The sequence below is a fragment of the Sander vitreus genome, chromosome 12 (genome assembly GCF_031162955.1).
Source record: "Sander vitreus isolate 19-12246 chromosome 12, sanVit1, whole genome shotgun sequence".
Lineage (NCBI taxonomy): Eukaryota > Metazoa > Chordata > Actinopteri > Perciformes > Percidae > Sander > Sander vitreus.
The window spans coordinates 15024074-15047612 of record NC_135866.1 but is presented as its reverse complement, the minus strand read 5'-3'; the positions used below and the strand labels follow the sequence as shown (position 1 = coordinate 15047612).

At 38.2% G+C, this 23539-nt stretch overlaps 1 protein-coding gene across 2 annotated transcripts in view; it reads left to right on the top strand.

The window, feature by feature from the left end:
• Window positions 1–16502, top strand: part of crhr2 (corticotropin releasing hormone receptor 2) — a 35579-nt gene extending 19077 nt beyond the window's left edge. The window contains exons 5-12 of one of the 2 annotated variants that reach the window (XM_078263793.1): window positions 998–1115; window positions 1264–1417; window positions 4976–5036; window positions 5138–5210; window positions 5757–5842; window positions 13825–13960; window positions 14473–14514; window positions 16362–16502. In XM_078263793.1, the coding sequence (XP_078119919.1) occupies window positions 998–1115; window positions 1264–1417; window positions 4976–5036; window positions 5138–5210; window positions 5757–5842; window positions 13825–13960; window positions 14473–14514; window positions 16362–16502 (811 nt within the window). The remainder of the gene's footprint in view (window positions 1–997; window positions 1116–1263; window positions 1418–4975; window positions 5037–5137; window positions 5211–5756; window positions 5843–13824; window positions 13961–14472; window positions 14515–16361) is intronic. The other variant, XM_078263794.1, reaches the window with a different exon arrangement.
• The last annotated feature ends 7037 nt before the right edge of the window (window positions 16503–23539 follow it).

Here is a 23539-nt window from a genome sequence, read left to right as displayed (position 1 = left end):
CACGTAATGTGCTCGGACTGCTTATCATTAGGTCGCTTATGTCAAAAGAAATGATCTCTGCAGTTTGGCTCAGCTGGAGCACTGAGAAAGACATAATGGGCATTTTTATAACACTTTCTTCTTAGCAGTCATACCTTTTTATGTCCTGGTTTAAACACACACACACACACACACACACACACACACACACACACACACACACACACACACACACACACACACACACACACACACACACACACACACACACACACACACACACACACACACGCACACACACATACACACACACTGCACACACACACACACACACACACACACACACACACACACACACACACACACACACACACACACACACACACACACACACACACACACACACACACACACACACACACACACACACACACACACACACACACACACACACACACACACACACACACACACACACACACACACACACACACACACAGAGACACACTGCACACACATTGCAGATATTAAACAGCCGCTATGTTGTGCACTATGGTGTGATTGATGTGGGCTTCTCAAAGCAAATATTGATTTCTTTAAATTACTTTAAAGACCAAAATAGTCAATATATGTTTTGCAATCAAATCTCTTTGGATATCATGGAACAATTCAAAACTACTTAGTGATTCCCCACATATGTTTTTGTTGGCACGTCCATGAATCTCCATTGAAATCGTATAAAAACACGTTACACCTCATAGTTCCAGTAGCCTACTGAAACATGTACATCCATGGCTACAGTGCAAGGAAGTAAGTAAATTGCGAAAAAAATTATTGGATAAATGAAATAATGTAATACATAAATGAACAAATGTTTTACAGACAGTTTGAATGTAATATTGCAGCCTCTATTTGTTATATGAATGGCCAACAATTTACGGACAGTATAATAAAAGGCCAATATTATTCAGCCCTAATCTCACTTTAATTTGATAATAAGACATTCCTTTTATTATAGGAGCATACGATGTCTTCGAAACATCATCCACTGGAACTTGATCACCACGTTCATACTGAGAAATGTTATGTGGTTTTTGCTTCAGTTGATTGACCACAATATTCATGAGAGCAATGAGGTAACAGCATTGTTTTACAATATTGTGTACTGCATGCACTAACTATATAAAGCCATTAGACAGTCTTAAAAGGTTAAGCTACACACAACTTTATATCAAGTATTTATGTTGCAATTTATTGAGTCTTGTGTTGTTGTTGTTTTGGCAGCCTTGGTGTCGATTCATTACAACAATATACAACTACTTTGTGGTGACAAACTTCTTCTGGATGTTTGTTGAAGGATGTTACCTACACACAGCCATCGTAATGACTTATTCAACTGATAAGCTCAGAAAGTGGGTCTTTCTTTTCATCGGCTGGTGTGAGTATGTCTATGTTGAAAGTGCATTAGCAACACTTGACTCGGTTCTTGGCTCTGCGTGATTCAGTTAGGTGCACTTACAATATTTTTAATCTTGAATGAACATAGTAAATGGCAGTAGAAGTGTTTATTTTAAGCATGGATATGTGTTTTCTGGTATAACCTATTCCCAGTTTTTATAATAGTTTTTCTTATGGAATTAAAATTGCAGATACAGTATTAGAAGCTGAGTTGGCCAGGTCACAAAGCCCAATTTAAAGTCCAGTTTAACTTGATACTTTCTGGCCTCAAATGCATTGATTTTGTAGATTGATATGTATTTGGTGTTTATTGACTCCAAATCAAGATAATGTATTATGTTTCAAAGCTAATTCTTTACCTTGGACACAGTCAAGTCCATTTATTAGTTATTAATCTTGATCTTCATCAGCAGATTTGCACAGCTGTCATGTCATTTCCATAATTACTGATATACTGTACATGTTTTGGATTAACTGAGTATTTTTGACATAATAATATATGCTTACATACTGTACATTGAAGATATTTGTAAATATCTGCCCAAAATGAGCACTTTCAGAATTTGATATATTGTACAGATTTAAATTAAAACCAGATTGTGAAACAACTGAACCACAGTGTAATGTTGCATTTCTCCCCAATTCAAAGTAAACCTTTGCTTGACTGAAAGCATTTCATGTAAAGTCTTGAAACGGAGGGAGACCTTTTAGACTCAATATAAGGCTTTAAGTTCATAAGAGAACAGAGCTGCAGTGAAGTGTGAAAAATGTCGTTTTTTGTGCTTGACTTGCAGTGATAGAATAAACATGTAGCAGATGCCCCATCACAACCACATACATTACCTATGCTCACCTTGACTTAAACTACAGTATTAGAAAAAGCATGGTGTCAGAATAGTCCATCTTGAGGCAGAAAAACATGCGTGTTCAGTTTCCTGAGCTGGTCTGACATTTCCTTTACGTAATGCACATTGTGTGTTCTTACAGGATGAAAAATATACACATACTTTAATGCATCTAGGTCATGCTAAAATGACTGAGATTTATGAACATAAGAATGGAATAGATAACCAGCAGATGACATATGATTGGTAATGACACATGGATGACATGATTTGGGGCTTCATATTGACTTTAAAATAGAAATAACCAAAGGCAGATATCAATCATATGAATCTAGTTTTAATGACTCGATTACAGTATGAAGTTACTGACAGCTTGTCATGATTAGATTGTCTGTGCAGCTTCCTCTTTCAGTAAATTCAAAACATCAATACTAGGAAATTTACTTAGTACTCCTGCAGCAGGTGTAGGTTAAACTTGGTTTTAATCCATAATATCTGTGCACATACCATAAACCATATATTACATATTGTAACCTTTTAGAATGTAATACTGTAGAATAGAAAAAATGACTTCCCATATAAGGTCCCACATTATGCTCAAATTCAGGTTCATACTTGTATTTTGGCTTTCTACTAGAACATGTTCACATGCTTTAATGTTCAAATAACACATTGTTTATGGCTGGTTTTCTTGTACTGTCTGTCTGAATTAACCTGTATTCGCCCTCTGTCTGAAACGCTTCTGTTTCACCCAGGCTGTTCTGATTGGTCAGCATTTTTGGGTCTTTCGTATCTGCACTCTCGGACTCTCTGCACCATCATTGCAGCAAGGGAATCACTGTAATGGCACTGTAGCAGCACTTTTTACCAATATATAGTATAATTGTGACACCAGAACCGTACAGACGAAGTCCTGTCGGCGAGTTTAAAGGCACCGTTTCTGAATATGCTGTGTGCATTTCTTTGTGGATTAAGGGTTTTGATATTTTCACAGTATTTAGCACCTCAACCTGCTTTATAATCATAACACACATGGGAATCTAACGTTTTATAATATAGGACATTTAAGAGTCATCTTGAAGTAGAAACAAGGAGCTGTAGAGTATGGGCTATGTAACATAAATACAGGTAGGTATAAAGTATAATCTGTACAATTTATTTAGTTTGTTATGCTTAAAACTGCTGCATTGTGGAAACCACACACTAGTAAAGAGATTAGATTCCTCATTGTGTCCCTGATATAAGTCTTGAGAGATTGTTCATTATAATTCATTAATGAAATGATGGAAATGGAGCAAATTAAATCTGTCTTCCACCAGAGGCCTGATGATAGCTGGGATCCAAATAGGTTAAGACCTGTACTCTTTCAGCTCCATTAAAGTTGATATTACTCATAATTTTACCTTTACAAACTTTTGGTTAACTTTGTCTATAAAACTTGCCCTATCTGATAAGCTTTCTGTTACCTGATTTGTCCACTCACTAACAATATTTGGCTAGAAGCTAAATTAGCTTACCAGCTCACAGGCAGGATGAAAAAGTCAAGAATGAACTGCTTGTTAAAAGAAGCAGAGGCTCCTTGAACTACAGTCCGTAGTGCTGTGGGGGAACAGTGAGATATCCCAAAGGGCTTTATTGCTTTTTATTTTACTACAATCTTACCGTGCAGCAAAAAGGTTCTCGTGCAGCACAGTTTGTAATAAGCAGACCACAGAAAAGATTAGGTTGCAGTAGACACAAGTGTTCGTGCATGAATAAAATAAAAGTCCTTAAAAAAGCCTGGGGAATTCAGTCTATTCAGTCTGTTTTGAAAAGAGGATGACAGCTCAAGTTCAAATAGTTTTATTTTATCACAGATGATTCAAGCATACTTGGTCTTTTATTAAATCAGACTTTCAGAGCCAAGGATACGGCAATCCATCTCCTGAAATCAGGTCACTGCCGTGACCAGCACCTAATTATTTGGTGTACAACTCCTGCTGATTTTACAGATTGGTGTTGAAATGTGGTCCATGTTCAGATAGAGCTGCGGTGGGCCCACGTGAACGATGGAGAATTTAACATGCACTGTTCTTATTCTGAGATTATTTCAACTAATTTTAAAACCATAATATGTCAACAGTTTGGCCCTCATGTAATATATTTTGTCACAAATCGTTCTCATAATAAACAAATCTGTGTATAAGTGTATTATTTGCTTCGACAAAGTTTCTAAGACAAGCACCCACTTCATAACCTTTATTTTTCAGATTCATTTAGGCTACATATATCCATCATTTCTCTAACCCGACCTCTAAGAGGGCAGCAGCTGTGGTTCCTGAGTTGTGTAACATATGACTGTGAAGCCAATTTAGACTTACAATGTTTTTTTTCGGTAGAAGAGAAAGAAGAGAAATATGGGAGCATGTTTTCTTCTTTTTTTTGGAAGGAGCATGTAGGCTTGTTCATTTTCCCCATTGTGATCAAGCTGCACACAGTTATGCACTACTGTTGTAAAAAAAGATGTTCTGTGATTTCCACCTTGAATATTCTGACAGTAATACTGAGAAAAAAAGCTTTACCAAATATATTTGTACTTTGGATTACTAAAATTAATGAAATCAATTCCTAAGTTTTTCTCTAACAATATCCTATGCCCCTCATACTGTAAATGTTTTCTGACTAACATGAATCCTTTCATTTCTTTACTCCAGGTATTCCATTCCCTATAATTGTAGCTTGGGCCATAGGAAAGTTGTATTATGAAGATGAACAGTAAGTATCCAATAAATAGGTATTTGTATTTGTCGATACTGTTTTCTTAAATGTTTTCTTTAATTTCCTGGTATTAATTGTTTGTTTTCTTCTGTCAACAGATGTTGGTTTGGTAAAGAGCCTGGAAAATATATGGACTATATTTACCAGGGACCAGTTATTCTTGTGCTACTGGTGAGCAACAACCCTGAAAGGCATTGCACTGTGCATCCACTGCCATTATTTTTCACATTAATTGTTAGAACCATTCATTATATAACACGCAATTTACACTAACATGAGATTTATCACTTAATGCCTGCTTGAAGGTGTAAACTGATGAAAAAATATTGCCCTAAATGAAAATGGTTTTATGATGAAATCCATTTCCATCATGCATCTAGCTTGTTAGAAAGGTGGAATTAATCTTGCTGATGGGTCCAGGCATTCCAACGCATAATAATCAATAAGTAATTGTATTTATAGGAATGTATCCACTAATGATTTTGTATAAGCTGTTACCAGCATGTAGTGTGGAGACCAGTTCTGATTTGTGTGCTTCTCTTACACTTTGTTGTTGAGACAGGAGGTGGCTTTGACTTGTGTTGCCCTCTACTACTCCTATATTCAGCATTTAATGAGGAGATTATGTTCGCTGCAGAAAATTGCTCTCGGTGTATTTCAGTGTAAGCCATTAGCACGGGGTCCAAACTAATTATTTTGTTTATGTTGTTTGTCTAGATAAACTTTGTTTTCCTCTTCAACATAGTACGAATACTTATGACCAAACTAAGAGCTTCAACCACGTCTGAAACAATACAGTACAGGTGAGTTGATAGTGTGGATGATTTTATAAATGTAGAAATTACATGACAATAATTTTTTCTTCTGATTGCTCCTTGCAATGACAACATGTAGTCTTTTAAGACTGAATAAATACATTTTAGCCTCAAAGTAGCTGATTAGAAAGCAGACTAGTATTATACATTTGTATAATTACTGTTTAAACTCTGACTTCATTGCACACAAATACCCTCAAGACTACGTATTTGGGGATCAGAGGATCCAATATTAATGACTACAAAGTCAAATCACTGCCAGTGTTGCAATATTAAAGATCAATTATTGTTCATGCGCCTCTTCCAGGCTAAGGATTGCCTGCTATTGCATTTAGTGTGGCAAATTAAAAACAATAAATCACATTAACACCCTGAAACCTATTTCTTTAATGTGTTTTATTTCCAAACTCTTCCAATATCATATGGTACATGCTCCTTTCCTTTAAAATCTGAGGTGAAATTTAATTCCCGCCAGTATTCTTTGGAGGTGGCAAACATTTCTGACTTGGCACACTTCTGCTTTATGTTGTTAGGTTGTGCATCTGACCAATGAATTCAGAATCAGAATTAGAATCAGAAAGGGTTTTATTGCCAAGTATGTTTTTTAACACATACAAGGAATTTGTTTTGGTGTTGTTGGTGCACGTCACACATTCTCTAGATGGAATATTAAACAATATAAGTACAGGAGTAAACAATATAAGTATATGTACACAGTATGTATTCAATTAAATTAAAAATAAAGATAGAAATAAAAAAATAAAGAAAGAGCTAAGAGCATTACAGCAGAGAGAGAACAGTGGCATGAAGAGCCAGGGGTGGAGAGTCAGGGTGGTTTCAGGGCCTTTTTAATAAGGCTAGTGGTGGAGGGGGAAAAGCTGTTCATGTGACGTGAGGTTTTGGTCCTGATGGACCTCAGCCTCCTGCCAGAGGGGAGTGTCTCAAAGAGTTTGTGTCGGTCACAATCTTTCCAGCACGCTTCAGAGTCCTGGTGGCGTATAGGTCCTGGAGCGGCGGCAGATTGCAGCCAATCACCTTCTCTGCAGACCGAATGACACACTGCAGTCTGCCCTTGTCCTTGGCAGTGGCAGCAGCGTACCAGATGGTGATGGAGGATGTGAGGATGGACTCAATGATGGCTGTGTAGAAGTGCACCATCATTGTCTTTGGCATGTTGAATTTCTTCAGCTGCCGCAGGAAGTACATCTGTTGGGCTTTCTCGACGAGGGAGCTGATGTTCAGCTCCCACTTGAGGTCCTGGGAGATGGTAGTTCCCAGGAAGTGGAAAGACTCCACAGTGTCAATTGTGGAGCCACAGAGGGTGATGGGGGCAGGTGGGGCTGGGTTCTTCCTGAAGTCCACAATCATCTCCACTGTCTTTAGAGCGTTGAGCTCTAGATTGTTTTGGTTGCACCAGGTCACCAGGTGGTCAGCCTCCCACCTGTAGGCAGACTCGTCTCCATCAGAGATGAGTCCGATGAGGGAGGTGTTGTCCGCAAACTTCAGAAGCTTGACGGACTGGTGACTGGAGGTGTAGCTGTTGGTGTACAGGGAGAAGAGCAGAGGAGAAAGAACACAGCCCTGGGGCGATCCGGTGCTGATGGTCTGTGAGTCGGAGACGTGTTTCCCCAGCTTTACATGCTGCTTCCTGTTAGACAGGAAGTCAGTGATCAGACAGGAAGTCAGGATGTCAGTGAGTCAGGCACACCAAGCTGGGAGAGCTTCTCCTGAAGCAGTGCCGGGATAATGGTGTTAAAGGCAGAGCTGAAGTCCAAAAACAGGATCCTGGCGTAGGTTCCTGCGGAGTCCAGGTGCCGAAGGATGTAGTGTAGGGCCAGGTTGACTGCATCGTCTACAGACCTATTGGCTCTGTAGGCAAACTGCAGGGGGTCCAGGAGGGGGTCGGTGAAAATTGTGAGTTTGCGTTCTCATTTTTGATTACTGTGTCAAGTGTTTATTTCTCCTTGGGGGATTACTTTGAGTGTGTTTGTGTCACAGCTCACATAACTTTAATTCAGGCTTTTGAGGCTGGAGTGGGATTTACGGTCGTGGTGTGACAGATTTGCTGAAGTGAGCTGTGCAGGTTTAAGTGAGTGAAGGAGAGAAGTGTCAGGCATAAATTGTTGACCCAAATTTAGAACATAATAATTCCTTCAAAATGCTGTCGGTTTTACCAGAATTGCATAAACAATTTAAACAGCGTGGTAGTTTTGACAAAGACCAAATGGGATTTTCTGTAATGTGTAAATTGCTTGCATGGCACAGTATGTCATGATTGTGGGATTTATTTTGAGAATATATCATCTCATTTTAAAACCCCAACTTCATTTTATACATCTTGGGTTCTCAGATCTGTTTAGCTACATATACTATAACTATTTAGTTGATCAGAAAAAAAACACTCCAATGGACAGTTCAACAACTTACCATTGTAAGAGATGCAGAACCTCCTAAACAAAATCAATTTATTAACTCATAATAACATTTACAGGTGCATACTTTATGGATAATTGTAAAACTCTGTATTAATGATATTTCTTACTGCAGACCTGCTAGTTTATCTGACTATAAATCAAGGAATCTGTGTGTGTGTGTGTGTGTGTGTGTTGTCTTTCAAATATCTCGAAAACCGTTCATCTGATCTACTTTACATTTGATTTCTTGGGTACCCAATGAACTTGCCGTTTGGAATTTGCAGCAGTTTGGACAGCGTTGGCTATTGAATATTGATAAATTGTCAATAAAACTAAACAACCGCACAATAAAAGTTGATGAAAAAAGGTTGGGGAAAAAAAGCGCTGGCATAACGCTGGCTCTACGCGTGTCTACCCTTCAAAATAATAGCCCAGCTTAAATTCACTCCGAGCATTTCGCCAAGAGAAAACTCAATAAAAAGGCATTTTTGCTGACACTAGATATCAAACAAAAGCCAGCCACTATATCATAAGTTGCTGTCAGCCTTAAATTCACCACTTCTAAGGCACTTCTATCAATCATTTTTAGATGATTTTAGTATTCATGAAAAGTTCCAGTCTGGTTTTAAGCCGTACTGAAACTGCCCTTCTAAGAGTCTATAACAACCTTCTCTTAGCGGTTGACTCAGGGAACTCTGCTGTTTTAGTGCTTTTAGATTTGACTGCTGCCTTCGACACTGTCAACCACTCTATCCTTTTATCCCGACTCAAACAATGTGTGGGCATTATGGGAATAGCCCTCAAATGGTTTGAATCTTACTTGACAGATAGGGGTTTTGCTGTCCACCTTGGTAATTGCTCTTCATCTGCTGCCCGTCTTTCTTGTGGGGTCCCCCAATGTTCCATTTTGGGACCCATGCTCTTTTCTCTGTACATGCTGCCCTTGGGGTCCATTTAAAAAAAAACCATAACATTTCGTTCCATTGTTTTGCAGACGATGTACAAATCTATTTGCCTGTAAAAAACAATGATAATGACACACTTCAGCCTTGCTTAACTGCTTGAGAGATCTCAAAATATGTTTGGACCAGAATTTTCTCTGTCTCAATGACAATAAGACCGAAATTGTTGTGTTCGGTCGTGCTGAACATTTTAGTTCCTGTGTAGATGCTCTTGGTACTTTAGGTTCCCATAAACGTGACACCAGTTTTGGCTACGCTCCACTGGCTTCCTGTCTGTTTCAGGATTGATTTTTAAATTGTATTGCTTGTTTTTAAGATTTTAGGTTGTCGCCTTCTTATTTATTGGATCTTTTACATGTCCACACACCTGTCAAAGCACTGAGGTCTTCCAATCAGATGCTCCTCGATGTGCCCAGATCCAGGTTAAAAAATAAAGGTGACTGAGCCTGAGCTTGTAGACAATTTAAATTGTAAAATTACAAATGTTATTGATGCCATTGCTCCCATTAAGGTAAAAACTGTCTCTGATAAAAAAAGATCTCCATGGAGAAATGCCATACTGGTAAGAACAGAAAAAAGAGAGTGTCGAAAAGCAGAACGCAGGTGGTGAAAAACTAATCTCCAGGTCCACTACAACACCTATAAAGAGAGACTTCGCATTTATAATTTGGAACTGAGGAATGCAAGACGGTCCTTCTTCTCGGACATCATTGCCAAAAACAATAATAACTCACTTGCTTTGTTTGCTACTGTCGATAGGTTAACAAACCCTCCAGTACCAGTAGCATCTGAACTTGTATCCACTGAGGCCTGCAATGATTGACAAAATCATTGCAGGCAAAATTCTGAAAATTAAACAAACAATCAGTGTTTCCATATCGAGTACAGGGTATGTGTTGTCACAGTGTCCAGGCAAAACAAATTCCAATATGACCCAATTTCATATGATTAACTGTAAAAACCTGGAGGACATTATACAACATCTGAAAACCTCCGCCTGCTGCCTTGATATTCTACCAACGGGCCTTTTCAAAAATGTTTCGAATTGTTTGGCTACAGATCTTCTACAGATTGTAAACACGTCTCCTCTCTCAGGTATCTTCCCACAGGCTCTGAAAACTGCAGTCATTAAGCCACTCTTAAAAAAGAACAATCTAGACACGTCACTAATGAGCAACTATAGGCCGATATCAAACCTTCCATTTTTAAGTAAAATCATTGAAAAAACGGTTTGTCAACAACTCAACCTTTTCAGTTTTGATGCCTTCCAGTCAGGTTTTCGACCACACCACAGCACTGAGACAGCTCTTGTTAAAGTTTTTAATGACATCCACTTAAACACAAATAGTGGCAAAATTTCAGTCTTGGTATTACTTGATCTCAGTGCTGCATTTGGTACGGTCGACCATGACATATTACTAGACCGATTGGAAAACTGGGTTGGCATTTCTGGCTCAGTACTAAAGTGGTTTGAGTCTTATTTAAAGAATAGGGACTACTTTGTGTCTATAGGGAATTATACATCTGAGCATACAAATATGACGTGCGGAGTTCCCCAAGGCTCCGTTCTGGGGCCTCTCCTGTTTAACATCTACATGTTTCCACTGGCTCAAATTATGGAAAACAATAAAATAAGTTACCATAGTTATGCGGATGACACACAAATTTATATAACCTTATCGCCAGGGGACTATAGTCCAAAACAACAACTGACTAAGTGCATTGAACAAATTAACGACTGGATGTGCCAGAACTTTCTTAAATTAAATGATGAAAAAACTGAGGTGGTTGTTTTTGGAGCAAAGGAGGAACGATTAAAAGTCAGCACTCAGCTTCAAACGATAATGTTAAAAACAACAGACAAAGCCAGAAATCTTGGTGTAGTCATGGACTCAGACCTGAATTTTAACAGCCAATTAAGACAATTACAATGTCAGCCTATTACCACCTTAAAAATATATTAAGGGTTAAAGGACATATGTCTCAGCAGGATTTGGAAAAACTTGTCCATGCTTTTATCTTCAGTAGACTTGACTACTGTAACGGTGTCTTTACAGGTCTCCCTAAAAAATCAATCAGACAACTGCAGCTGATTCTGAACGCTGCTGCTCGAGTCCTCACTAAGACCAAGAAAGTGGATTACATCAATCCAGTTCTGAAGTCTCTACACTGGCTTCCAGTGCCTCAAAGAATTGATTTCAAAATACTTTTGCTGGTTTATAAATCACTAAACGGTTTAGGGCCAAAATACGTTTCTGATCTGCTACTACACTATGAACCACCCAGACCTCTCAGGTCGTCTGGGACAGGCCTGCTTGTTTTCCCCAGAGTCAGAACTAAACAGGGGGAAGCAGCGTTTAGTTTTTATGCTCCACATATCTGGAACAAACTCCCAGAAAACTGCAGGTCTGCTGCAACTCTCAGTTCTTTTAAATCAAGGCTGAAGACCTATCTTTTTGATGTTGCCTTTCTTTAAATAACTGTTCATTTCTTATACTGAAGCTGCATTGTTCACACTGTATAACAATCTATATAAGCATATAAAGAGAAATTCCTAAAACAAATAATAGAATTGAATTTATGACTATTCCGGTGACATTCTTTTGCAGAAACGGACATATCTCTGATTATTTCTCTGATGCAGGCATGACAATAGTTGACAGAAGAGACAGACGTTGTGCTGGTCAAAAAGTTAGTCGAAGTAACTAATTTAGGCAGAAGGCCTAAAAAGAAAAAAAATAGTCTATAAACACTCTGAGCGAGTTCTATTTAGAGACAGACTGCAGAAGAAATAAAATAGTTTAAGAACACGTTCTTGGCTATTAAAAGATTTTTGTCTACAGGGCTGTACCGGGTTTTGCAAGGTTTGCCGAAGAAAAGAACTAAGCTTTGCGGTGACGACCACATCGAAAATGATAAGAGTATACTAAAGGAAAAGCTTCTGTAACTATGGGGAATGAAACCTCAAAGCCATGCGATGCATCTGGACCCATAGTGAGTGAGATGGTTAGAAAATATGGACCGGATCGCTTGAGATGTCTGCCATATTGGTAGTGACATTCTCTTGCAGAAACGGACATATCTCTGATTGTTTCTCTGATGCAGGCATGGAAATAGAGTGACAGAAGAGACAGACGTTGGGCTGGTCAAAAAGTTAGTCGAAGTAACTAACTAATTTAGGCAGAAGGCCTAAATAGAAAAAAAAAAAATGTCTATCAACACTCTGAGCGAGTTCTATTTAGAGACAGACTGCAGAAGAAATAAAATAGTTTAAGAATACGTTCTTGGCTATTAAAAGATTTTTGTCTGCAGGGCTGTACCGGGTTTTACAAGGTTTGCCGAAGAAAAGAACTAAGCTTTGCGGTGACGACCACATCGAAAAAGATAAGAGTATACTCAAGAAAAGCTTCTGTAACTATGGGGAATGAAACCTCAAAGCCGTGCGACGCATCTGGACCCATAGTGGGTGAGATGGTTAGAAAATATGGACCGGACTGCTTGAGATATCTGTCATATTGGTCAAAAAGCTTTGGCTTTCCAAAAAATGGATCACTGAGTCCTGGAAAGTTATTTTATCTGCTTTTATATATTTAACTGTTTTAACTGCTCTTCAATGTTTAATTTCTTATACTGCACTGTAACTTTTTTTTCTCGTATTTTATCTGTTTTTAATTTTTTAATCTGTTTTCATGTCTTCAAGTTCAAGTTGTTTTCAAGCACTTTGAATTGCCCTGTTGCTGAAATGTGCTATACAAATAAAGCTGCCTTGCCTTGCCTTTGCAGTGGCTGCTCCAAACCTCTGGATTAGTTTACCTATTCATATAAGAACATCTCGGACCGTTGAAACGTTCAAGTCCTCGCTTAAGACCCACTACTATTCGTTGGCTTTCAATTCAAGTTGAGCTTTGAGACCTTGACCTTTTTCTACTGTTGGTTATTTTGTATTGTGTATTGTGTATTGCTTGTGTATATTATCATTTTGTTTTTGTTTTTTTTAGCTTGTGAAGCACTTTGGTCAACTATGGTTGTTTTTAAACGTGTTATATAAATAAAATTGAACTGAACTGAAAAAAATATAACTGAACACAGCAGAAGAGAGCTGCCCCCCTCTGCGTCTCACCCTGGGTCCGGTTGTTCATGTGTGCTGCTAACATAATACTAATAACATTACCGTTGGCAGAATACCTCTGCTAATTCAATCCATACTTTAATGTTACTTTAACTGTCAAGTCACTAAGCCTGTTTGGAAATGAACACCTCTGCTGAAGCGTTAAATTCATTAACGATTTTGGGGTACAATGGTTCTGGAGAAAGCTACAAGCAGCAATACCACAAGCCAAGCAATTGGCCCGTTCCAAACAGGCACTTTTAGTATAAAGTAAAAACCCACCATTGCCAAATTGCTGTAAGGTAGAAGTGCTATCCACTGAGCCACAATGGGTTTATTTTGAGAAGCAGAAGAAGGTTGTTTTTTTTTCCCAGCCAGGACAAGCTGGCGCAGAATCATGCCTTTTCAAAAATCTACTTGGATGATGATTCTTATTATAGTATTTTGTATAAATGGGGCCGCTGATTTCCATCCCTGTCTTCACAGGAAAGCTGTGAAAGCAACACTGGTCTTGTTACCTCTGCTAGGCATCACCTACATGCTCTTCTTCGTGAATCCGGGGGAGGACGATATCGCACAAATCGTTTTCATCTATTTCAATTCCTTTTTACAGTCTTTTCAGGTAAGCCTGGGGATTATGATGCAGTGTAACACTGGCCAACGTTCAAAAAAACCTAAATGAACAATGGGAGTCACGCTGATTTCTTAATGTTGTTTTTTTTTTATCACAGAGTTGTATTACTTCTTCTCAGTTATGAGCCTTATTGTGGGAAGATGATTTGAAGTAGTATCCTGGCTGTGCTTACAGTACACACAGCGGCATGCTCTCAGTTGACAGACTAACAAGGCAATGTGAGCATGGGTTCTGCTCTGTGGCCATTTTTGTAATTATCTTACCATCTTTTGGGCTTAAATGTAAGACTGAGTGGGTGGGAAAAAAAATATTTCAAGCAGAGCTTCTTTTTGGTGAAAAATTATATTTGGCATGACAAGATTTTCTCCCAATATCTCTTTTAATTTCTTTTTCTTTTTCTTTTCACCACTGCATCTAAATTCTCTGATTTTAAATTAAGGTGCCACTACACAATACAGCTGCATTAACTTCTTTTAATACTAATGTGTCTTTTTCTGCAGGGGTTCTTTGTGTCAGTATTTTACTGCTTTCTAAATGGAGAGGTGAGTCACTGAAGTTTTGCATCAGGCTCAGTATTTATGAATTTAATTAAGTTGTGTTAATGTGTTTCTTGATCTATGATCTTAATAAAGGCCTTGATTAGTGTTTTTTCCAACAACCCTCCTAGTTAAAATGTTTCGCTTAGTTCAAGCAGGGGGTAGAATCAGGTGGCTTTCATAAAGAAAAAGTTTTAGTTAAATTGTAGCATTCGGATTAAATATGAATAGAAAACCTTGTCATTTTCATCTGATTATAATGAAATCAAATTGCTATACTTCCAGCTGTTTGAAAGTCATTAATGCCATTATAAGAATTACACACATTTGTAATTTCACTAATTGTGAAAAATGAAGGACCCTCTTGCCGTTCTCTCACAACCCTCCAAGAATTGAAACTCGGAGGTGGAGAGGCAGTCAAGTTGATGAGGAGTTGTAAAAAATTAAAGTCACCCCATCTCACAGTATATTTAATAAGTGAAGATTGTCATTGGCAAAAGTGATTATGTGGCATTAAAGGTCCCATGGCATGAAAATGTCACTTTATGAGGTTTTTTAACATTAATGTGAGTTCACCTAGCCTGCCTATGGTCCCCCAGTGTCTAGAAATGGCGATAGATGTAAACCAAGCTCTGGGTATCCTGCTCTGACTTTGAGAAAATGAAAGCTCAGATGGGCCGATCTGGAATCTCCTCCTTATGAGGTCATAAGAAGGAAGGTTACCTCCCCTTTCTCTGCTTTGCCCGCCCAGAGAATTTGGCCCACCCATGAGAAAGAGAGAGATATCATGGCTTGAAAACAAGCGAAGCATGGCAGTTGGTCAAGGCCACACCCCCACCCTCCACCTTGCCCCCCCTCGCTCCTCCTCAATAGTATTTAAAGCTACAGACACAGAAATGGCACATCCTAAGAAAAGCTCATTGTGGGACTGGCTCTAGTGGCTGTAATTCTGCACCGAGGCTGAATTTCAGGAAAGAGACTTCAGATACAGTATTAGGGGACCACTAAGGCCTATATAAAAGCATCCAAAAAGCAGCATGTCATAGGACCTTTGAAGGGATTATTTTTATTTTTTGTTCTCACTGCGCACATAGATGGCCATTTTATTGTTTGCAGTACATTCTATTCTTGTCCATTTAAAACACGTCAAAAAGGGTTTAAAAAAAATGGGTTGGGCATGCCTCTCAATCCCCATCTTTTCTCCTTATTTCTATCCATTTGGCTGGTCCAAAATTTACAGTGAATACATAATCCTAACCTTTCTTTTCACATTATTATTTAAATGAACCTAACAATTTTATTTCTGTAAGCATTTCAACCTACACATTGTTCTTTTTTATAATCAAATAGGATTTTATATCATAGGATTCTCTGTAGGTTTTAACACTGGCAGAATAGTTTGACATATCTGTTTGTTAAGTATTGAGTTACAGCCAGGAGACAGTTCAGTTAGCTTAGTATAAAGACTAGACACGGGAAAAACAGCTATCCTAGCTCTGTTACAACTTTTTGTATAGATTAAACAAACAAGACATATTAACTAGTGAGCTTTCGGGGTGCCGATAGGCTGTTTTTTTCACCTTTGGATAGAGCAAGACTACTGTAGCTTCTTTCCAGTCTTTTTGCTCTACTAACCCAAATGTCTCCTGGCTGTTGCTACCTATTTAATAAACCTATAAAAGAGTGGTATCAATCTTCTCATTTAGCACACACATTTCCCAAAATGTCAAATTATAAATTTATAAATAAATTTAACAAAAAGAAAGAGTTAAAAGTTGTATGTTATAAAATTTATGTCATATTATTAAGTCTTCATAAATAGAATAATATCATATTTGTGCACAACACATTAGGTACGTTCTGCAGTAAGGAAACGATGGCACCGCTGGCAGGACAACCACGCCCTTCGAGTGCGAGTGGCTCGAGCCATGTCCATCCCCACGTCTCCAACCAGGATTAGCTTTCACAGCATCAAACAGACCACAGCTGTGTGACCATAACAATAATCTCCACGACAGCATCTAAGGGAACAGATGTAATCTTTTTGTCTAGTACAGACAAGTAATTCACAGAACGGACTGATTCCTCTAACAAGGCCGTGATCTGTCCAGTGTGACTGAAGAGCCAGGCAATTTCTCTTGTCTGGTGAGAACAATTTATTGCATCTAAAAGAAAACTTTGACCACACATGAAGTCCAGTGGGCACATAATTACTGGAAGATTTATCTCCTGTGACATATTGTACATGTGTTAAGAGTGTTTGATGTTTTCTAGAGTGTATTTAAAAGCCTTAAATGGCATCATCACCCAACTGTCACATCACAGCGAGTCTTATCTATCTTCTTCTATCATCTTACTGCTTAGTGGTTGTTAGTGGAGCAAGATAATCCTACAGGATTTGCAGCAGGATACTTCAACAGCTCACCCACGTGTAGACATCTGCTCCATTGTTACTTAGTGAGAGACATTGACCAAGCTGCACTCAAAAATGCTGTCAGATTTGTATTTAGTGCAATTAATATCAAAATGCAAAAAACCTCTTTGAGTTAAATGTTCTTTGTCACCAACAGCTGCTTTTGACTGCTAGAAAAGCGGCTTTGGGAAAGAAAAGGTAATTAAACATAAAAAAAACTATGGTTTAAAAGACATACGATTTAAAAGATGCACTGATTTCTCTTGTGAAAAGAAAATTTGAACACCTTTCAACACATGGTGATACATTTTGGTCAATATGAGATGATTTTATACAAACAAGCCATTCTAATGAAGCCTCTATAATGTGTCTTCAGAGCAGTCTGAGTCTTCACTTAAAGTGGGTTCTTTTATACTGTGTTTTATCTCATACTGTACTGTTGTGTACATTGCTAAAATACGTTCAGCTTCTCTTTTCCAACGAATTGATGTCACCTCTATTTTTCGCTTTCCCCTTTGCTGTTTTTTTTTTTTTTTCTCCTCGGAGAAGGAGGGTGTGAAAAATGTTCTGTAATGTGTTGTGTTAAAAGCTGATGGATGTGCAGTCCCAAATTGTGGGGTTGGGGAAAGTGATTCTAAGTCAGTTATGTAATGGATTCTCCATGCAGGCACAGTGGAAGCAGATTCAATTCTTTTGGCTTTCTGAAATCCTTGTGGCTTTCTAGTAATCAGTTGTCACAACTAAGCTGCTGGTTTAAGAAAAGAGCTTGATGAAGTGAGCACCAAACACTTGCATGTAATGCCCACTCTTACATCAGCTCAGGCTGCTCACACAATAATGAGAACAACCATCTATCTGCAACGTCAAACTCTAAAAATATTTTGTATTTTCTGTATAAGGATGAAGAGGGGAGAGGAAATGTCAGCTTTGAAAAGGATTACAAACAAAAAAGTCTGAATTATGTTGCAAGCTTAAGTTTTGATGCAGATGCTCTTTTGTGTGTCCCTAACATTTAAATAACATCAGAAGAGGATTTCTGTCAGGCGGTACAATTAAGAATGTTTAAAGGAATAGTTCGACATTTTTGGAAATATACCTATTCATGTTCTTGCAGAGCGTTAGATGACAAGATTGTTACCACATATCTGTCCCATATCTGCCAGTTAGCTTAGCTTAGCATAAAGACTGGAAATGGAGAAACAGATAGCTTGGCTCTGTTCAAAGGAGTCTTCACTGGTTGCCTGGCAACCTCATGGAACCTCATAAGCTAAGCTTACAAGCTGCTGGCTATAGTTTCATATTTAACCAACAGTCATGAAAGTGGTATTGATCTCAGCAAGAAAACAAATATGCATATTTCCCAAAATGTCGAACAATTTTCAAAATAAATAATCTTGGGTGTATTTTAGTTCAGGTTTGTATTTATTTATTTGTGTTTTCTGTAGTTATTTGCAATGTTAGTCGATACGTTTATCAGGACTAATTCCACTGGATCTACTGTAGATTTGGATTTTAAAAAGTAAGAGAAAAAATACTGACTTTCTGTGGTCAAATTAGTTTGAGGGTGTTGTATAGAGTATACAATATATCAGAATTTCTTGTAGTAAATTGTACATTTTATATTTGTATTTTTTTTGTTACATTACAGCAGACCTTTTGTTGTTGTTGTTGAAATGCTGCTCGACTGGACTGATATCAAATGTTGATGATCATCCAAAGCGATTTTGATGTAAATATTTTAGTGTAACTGTTTCCAGCATCACATCTTGTGCAGCTGTAACACTGCGTATCTTTCCATGACCTCATCATGTTATGTAAACATGAAAAGTACATTATCTAGCCTAATATTTCCATACAGAAATAAGAAAACATATAATTTGTTCAAACTCACCAAAGAGACAAACCATGTTTATCAGCATTTTTTATTGTCTACATATTTTTATTGTTGCCATTGCACTTTGCAGATCCAATCTTGTTGACTTATTTTGTACACCATTTATTGTACATGATGTGATTCCAGATTTGTTAACTTAATACTGTACATGAATTCATTTGACTTACTGATTCTATAGAAAACCTGGTTTTGTTGAGCCACCCACGTTGCCTTACAAACAAAATAAAACGTAGCTAATGTCTCTGTAAATTATGTATCATTGCGTTCCTGATATACATTTGTACATGTGAAAGGGAAAAAATTTATTTGAATAAAATTCATACAATTTTTGCTCTCTGGTTTTTCATGTTTATGGTCTCATATGTCCGAGGGAGCTTGTAAACAACAGTGATTTAAGTTGACAGAGTACATGATGCATTACAGTTATAATTCAGTTACACTAGGCAATCATCAGCTGCAGAATTCACTAATGGAATCTATTTAGTTGATTCATTTGCTATTTATCCCTCTCTCCAAACACTGTATTAAAAATGAATGCAGCAGTCTTGTAATGACTCAGTCATATAATTATTCTTATGAGACTAGACTACGGCAGCTTCACTGGCACTGTGGCATGTAATTGTTTTACTTTTAAATATAGTGTTCAGTGATGGAAGTGTCCTGAGAGAGTGCCTGCTACGTCATAAATGTTGATACAGTTTCTTACATTTCAGGCTGGGCTGGAGTGAAGTAGAGCAGAAACTACTGCCTGTGCCCAGAACCCCCAGGACTCAATATGTTATACATCCCCAAACAATTAGCCAAGACTCTGATGCAGCCTAATAAAGGCTTGTTGTGACAATTAATGCTTTTGATGGTTGACAACAGCATGAAAGGCGGGCAGTGGATTTGATGTTCTGGAGTGTAGCAGCGCCAGAGGCAAGCAGCACATCTGCACTGCATTTTGGATTGTTTGCTCTGAGCTCTTTTGTGTGGATACTAAATTGCATTTCATCAGTCATTACCTCGGCTAAAAATAAATGAATGGCATGATGGCCTGAGGCCTCCAATAGTCTTAACAATGCTTCATTTAATATGCTATGATGAGGTTCTTCCCATTACACTATGCATCACTTTGAAACAAAAATAACACAACTAAGTTTAGGTTGATAAGCTAACGTTTCTAAAGACTTAATGAATTGTTGTTTTCAGAAAGGATGATCTCATCCAGAATACAGATGCTAAGTGGCATTACTTTTTTTTTTAAAGCATATTGGTGATTTTACAAAGGGTCCATTGTCATTGGCATTTGGCAGTACTATTCAGCCTGTGAAAACAGCTGTATGATGTTTTCTGTGGCTCTTGAGGAGTTTTGTTTGACAAAAATTAGACTAGCTCAAAACCTAGAATATGGCTTGACCACGTATGAGCAATATGATTAATTAAACTTAAGTTCCACTGGCATTGTTTTCTTGCGCTATTTTTAGATGGATTATTTTAAAGATAAAATTACCTTTCTTAAAAATGCGTCGGCCTATACTACTTTTTGTTATTTTACACCGGCCGCTGAAGCACCGCCTGCTTCCTTTCGGCGATGTTAAGCAATTGTGCTGTTCATACAGCACACACTGCGATATGGAGCTTCGCTCACAATCAGAAGTGATTGTTTTGTTTAATTTTCTGCAAGCCACAAGCTAATCTTGCAAGAAAACACACTGACAATCTATTATAAACAAAATAGATAACATAATAAATATGATTAGGAAAAAAACTACAAAATATGCATCCCCTGGCTGCCAACCCATTTGATTTTCCTGCCTCCCTCCCTGCTGTTCTCCTGGAGTTTCAATTCCCCTGATTTTTACATGGTAAAAAAATCAAAACTGGCCCATCAACTTCATTTATTTAAAAATGGTTGGGTTAGGAAAAGAAAAAAACAACAGTTGGGTTTAGGAAACATGACATGCGGGGACACAAACCCCAATCTTCGGGGTGATAATCCTGTGTTGTTTAACCCATCCACCACCCTAACAGGCTTTCATACTACTCGCTACTGTTGTCGCTCTTAATACTACGTCATCTTCAAGAACTGCGTAGCTGCTGCTCTGCCCGGTGCGTTCTACACACATGCTGAAGGGTGCTTTTTGCATCGTATCTGACGCTGACAGCCACTGCCCAAGCTTCCGTATTTTACGAGTTCGGAGTGAGAATGGGTTAGGGATTGTTCTGGTGCCACTGGAGGTTCCACCAGATGTCCCTCATTTTCAGCCGGATGTCCGTCACCTTCCACTTTCTTTGTGTTGGCATTCTAAACTTAGCCTCGTGAGACCGTCCTGATCTCGCGAGCTCCAGTTTTCCACTCGCAGATCAGTCTGGCATCTTGAGACACGACCGACTAATCAGCGTTGGCTTTGAGGCGGGTTTAGGTGTGACGCAATATGAGAAGCGACTGTTCAGTCTAAACAACATGGCGGCTTCCACGGATGAGATGAGCGTAGCTATCGCGCAAGTTTTATCCGAATTAGAAAGTATTCCTTCATTGAAAGAAGAGCAAAAAACGGCACTGGAGGCTTTTCTCGGAGGAAAAGATGTTTTTGCTCTTCTCCCGACTGGTTTCGGCAAAAGTTTGATATATCATTGATCTGATTGGTTGATTTGGCCCGTCTATCACCAACATAGGTGGTGATAGACAGATGGTTTATCCAATCAGCTAACCAGTATTTTTGCCCCTTCCCAAAAGTTCTCCAACGGAAAGTTCCCAGATGGATATGCTGAGCAAATGCGAAGCAATCCATCTGGCGGAGTCAGGTTATTCTAAACTCTGGTCGATTCAGGAAACATCCTCCGAGATAGAACTTGAAGTTTTTTTTCAGTAAAATTCTCATCACACACTCAACAGCCATTTTAATTCCAGAGCTCGCCTCCCTATGTGCACATGTTCCACCAAAACAAGTTCCTTCCAGAGGCCATTTTGCAGAAGCACCGTTGCTGCCTCTGGCGCTTAGCGCCGCCCAAGAAATTGTGATTGGTTTAATTAACCAGAGCATGTTTTCCTTCTATCCAGGAATGTTGTGTGGACTTGCCAAACCCTCCTCCGCGGTGCTGTGGAGGAAGGCCTGGCAAAGCCAGACTAGTGGCACGTTTTCCATCACCCACCAGTGATTGGTCCACCAGAGAGGGTAGGCGGAGCTAATGCAACAGATTCACTCTTTAATTCACTTGTGTGTGTGTGTGTGTGTGTGTGTGTGTGTGTGTGTGTGTGTGTGTGTGTGTGTGTGTATGTATGTGTGTGTGTGTATGTGTGTGTGTGTGTGTGTGTGAAGCGGCGTACTGTTTTTTCCTGTCTCTGCTAGCGTTGTAAACGGTAACTATGGCCGAACAAACAAAGAAAAGAGAGATGACTACAGACAATGAAACTTCAAAAACAAGTGAAAGTGAGATCCAAAAAACAACTGCAATTAATTAGGATCACCTTACCAAAGCCAAAATTCTGACCATTTGCACTTAACAAAGCATAGCAATCATAGAAAACTCTAAGAATATGAGCATTCATTCTAGATTGTCTTACTGCCATATTTTATGTTTGACGAATGTTCATACCTCAAATTTAACATAACGATTAAAATCTATTCTTATCTGCAACATTTACAACAATGCTTTATTTTCTTTTTCTTACCACTCTTCAATAATTGCAAATAAACCAAAGTGTGTTTTGACTAAAAGACACACTGTACAGATAAAGCATTAGGCTCACATAATTTTCCGATGCGCTGTGGAGATACGTCTGATTGTCTGCTGTTTGATCTTATATAGACAGGTTTGTGCCTTTCCAAATCATATCCAATCAATTGAATTTACCACAGGTTACAGATCAAGGTAACGGAATAGGTATAAGAAATGGGAGGCCCCTGAGCTAAATTTCAAGTGTCACAGCAAAGGGTCTGAATATTTAACGTGATATTTAACGTTAACGTTTATTTTTTATACATATATATATATATATATATATATATATATATATATATATATATATATATATATAGCTGCAAAGGAAATCTAAAATCCTTTTTCGCTTTGTTATTATAGCATAATGGGTGTAGATTTGTTGAATGTATAGAGAGTTAACACCTACCAAATTCAAATTCCTTGTGTATGTAAGTATACTTGGCCAATAAATCTGATTCTGATTCTGATTCTGAATGAATTCAAACGATTTTAGCACAAGGCTATGTCTGTGCCACTGAAGCTAAAAATCAAAGAAATGCCAATATAATAATATCCTGTAGCGCGAACCTTTTGCTTATGAAATGCAAAGTGAATGCTGAACATATGTCTAATTCATAACATTAATCAATGTCAAATAACAATGTTTTAACTGAGGTTGAGTACAGTTAAAGTGCACTTCAATAAGAAGAGCATTAAAGAAATTATTCCATAGATACAGCCAGTTTACTTAAATACTCTGCTGTGCAGTTGAGTTGTAATATCCCAGCAACGGTACTATCCTAGAGGTTGAATGGAAAATTGCGTGTGCACAAGTAATGGTTAAATATAACTCAGGCTAAAGAGGAGAGCAGGCTGACAAAGATTAGGTTTCTTCAAAGATTATGAAGTGTGAAGGAATAGTGACTCTTTAAAAGCATTTGTTTAAAGATTTCACTCTATTTTCATATTTTACAGTGTAAACATCATATCTTAAAGCTGAAATAATATTGTAAGAGGTATAAAATATAGCAGCACAAAAT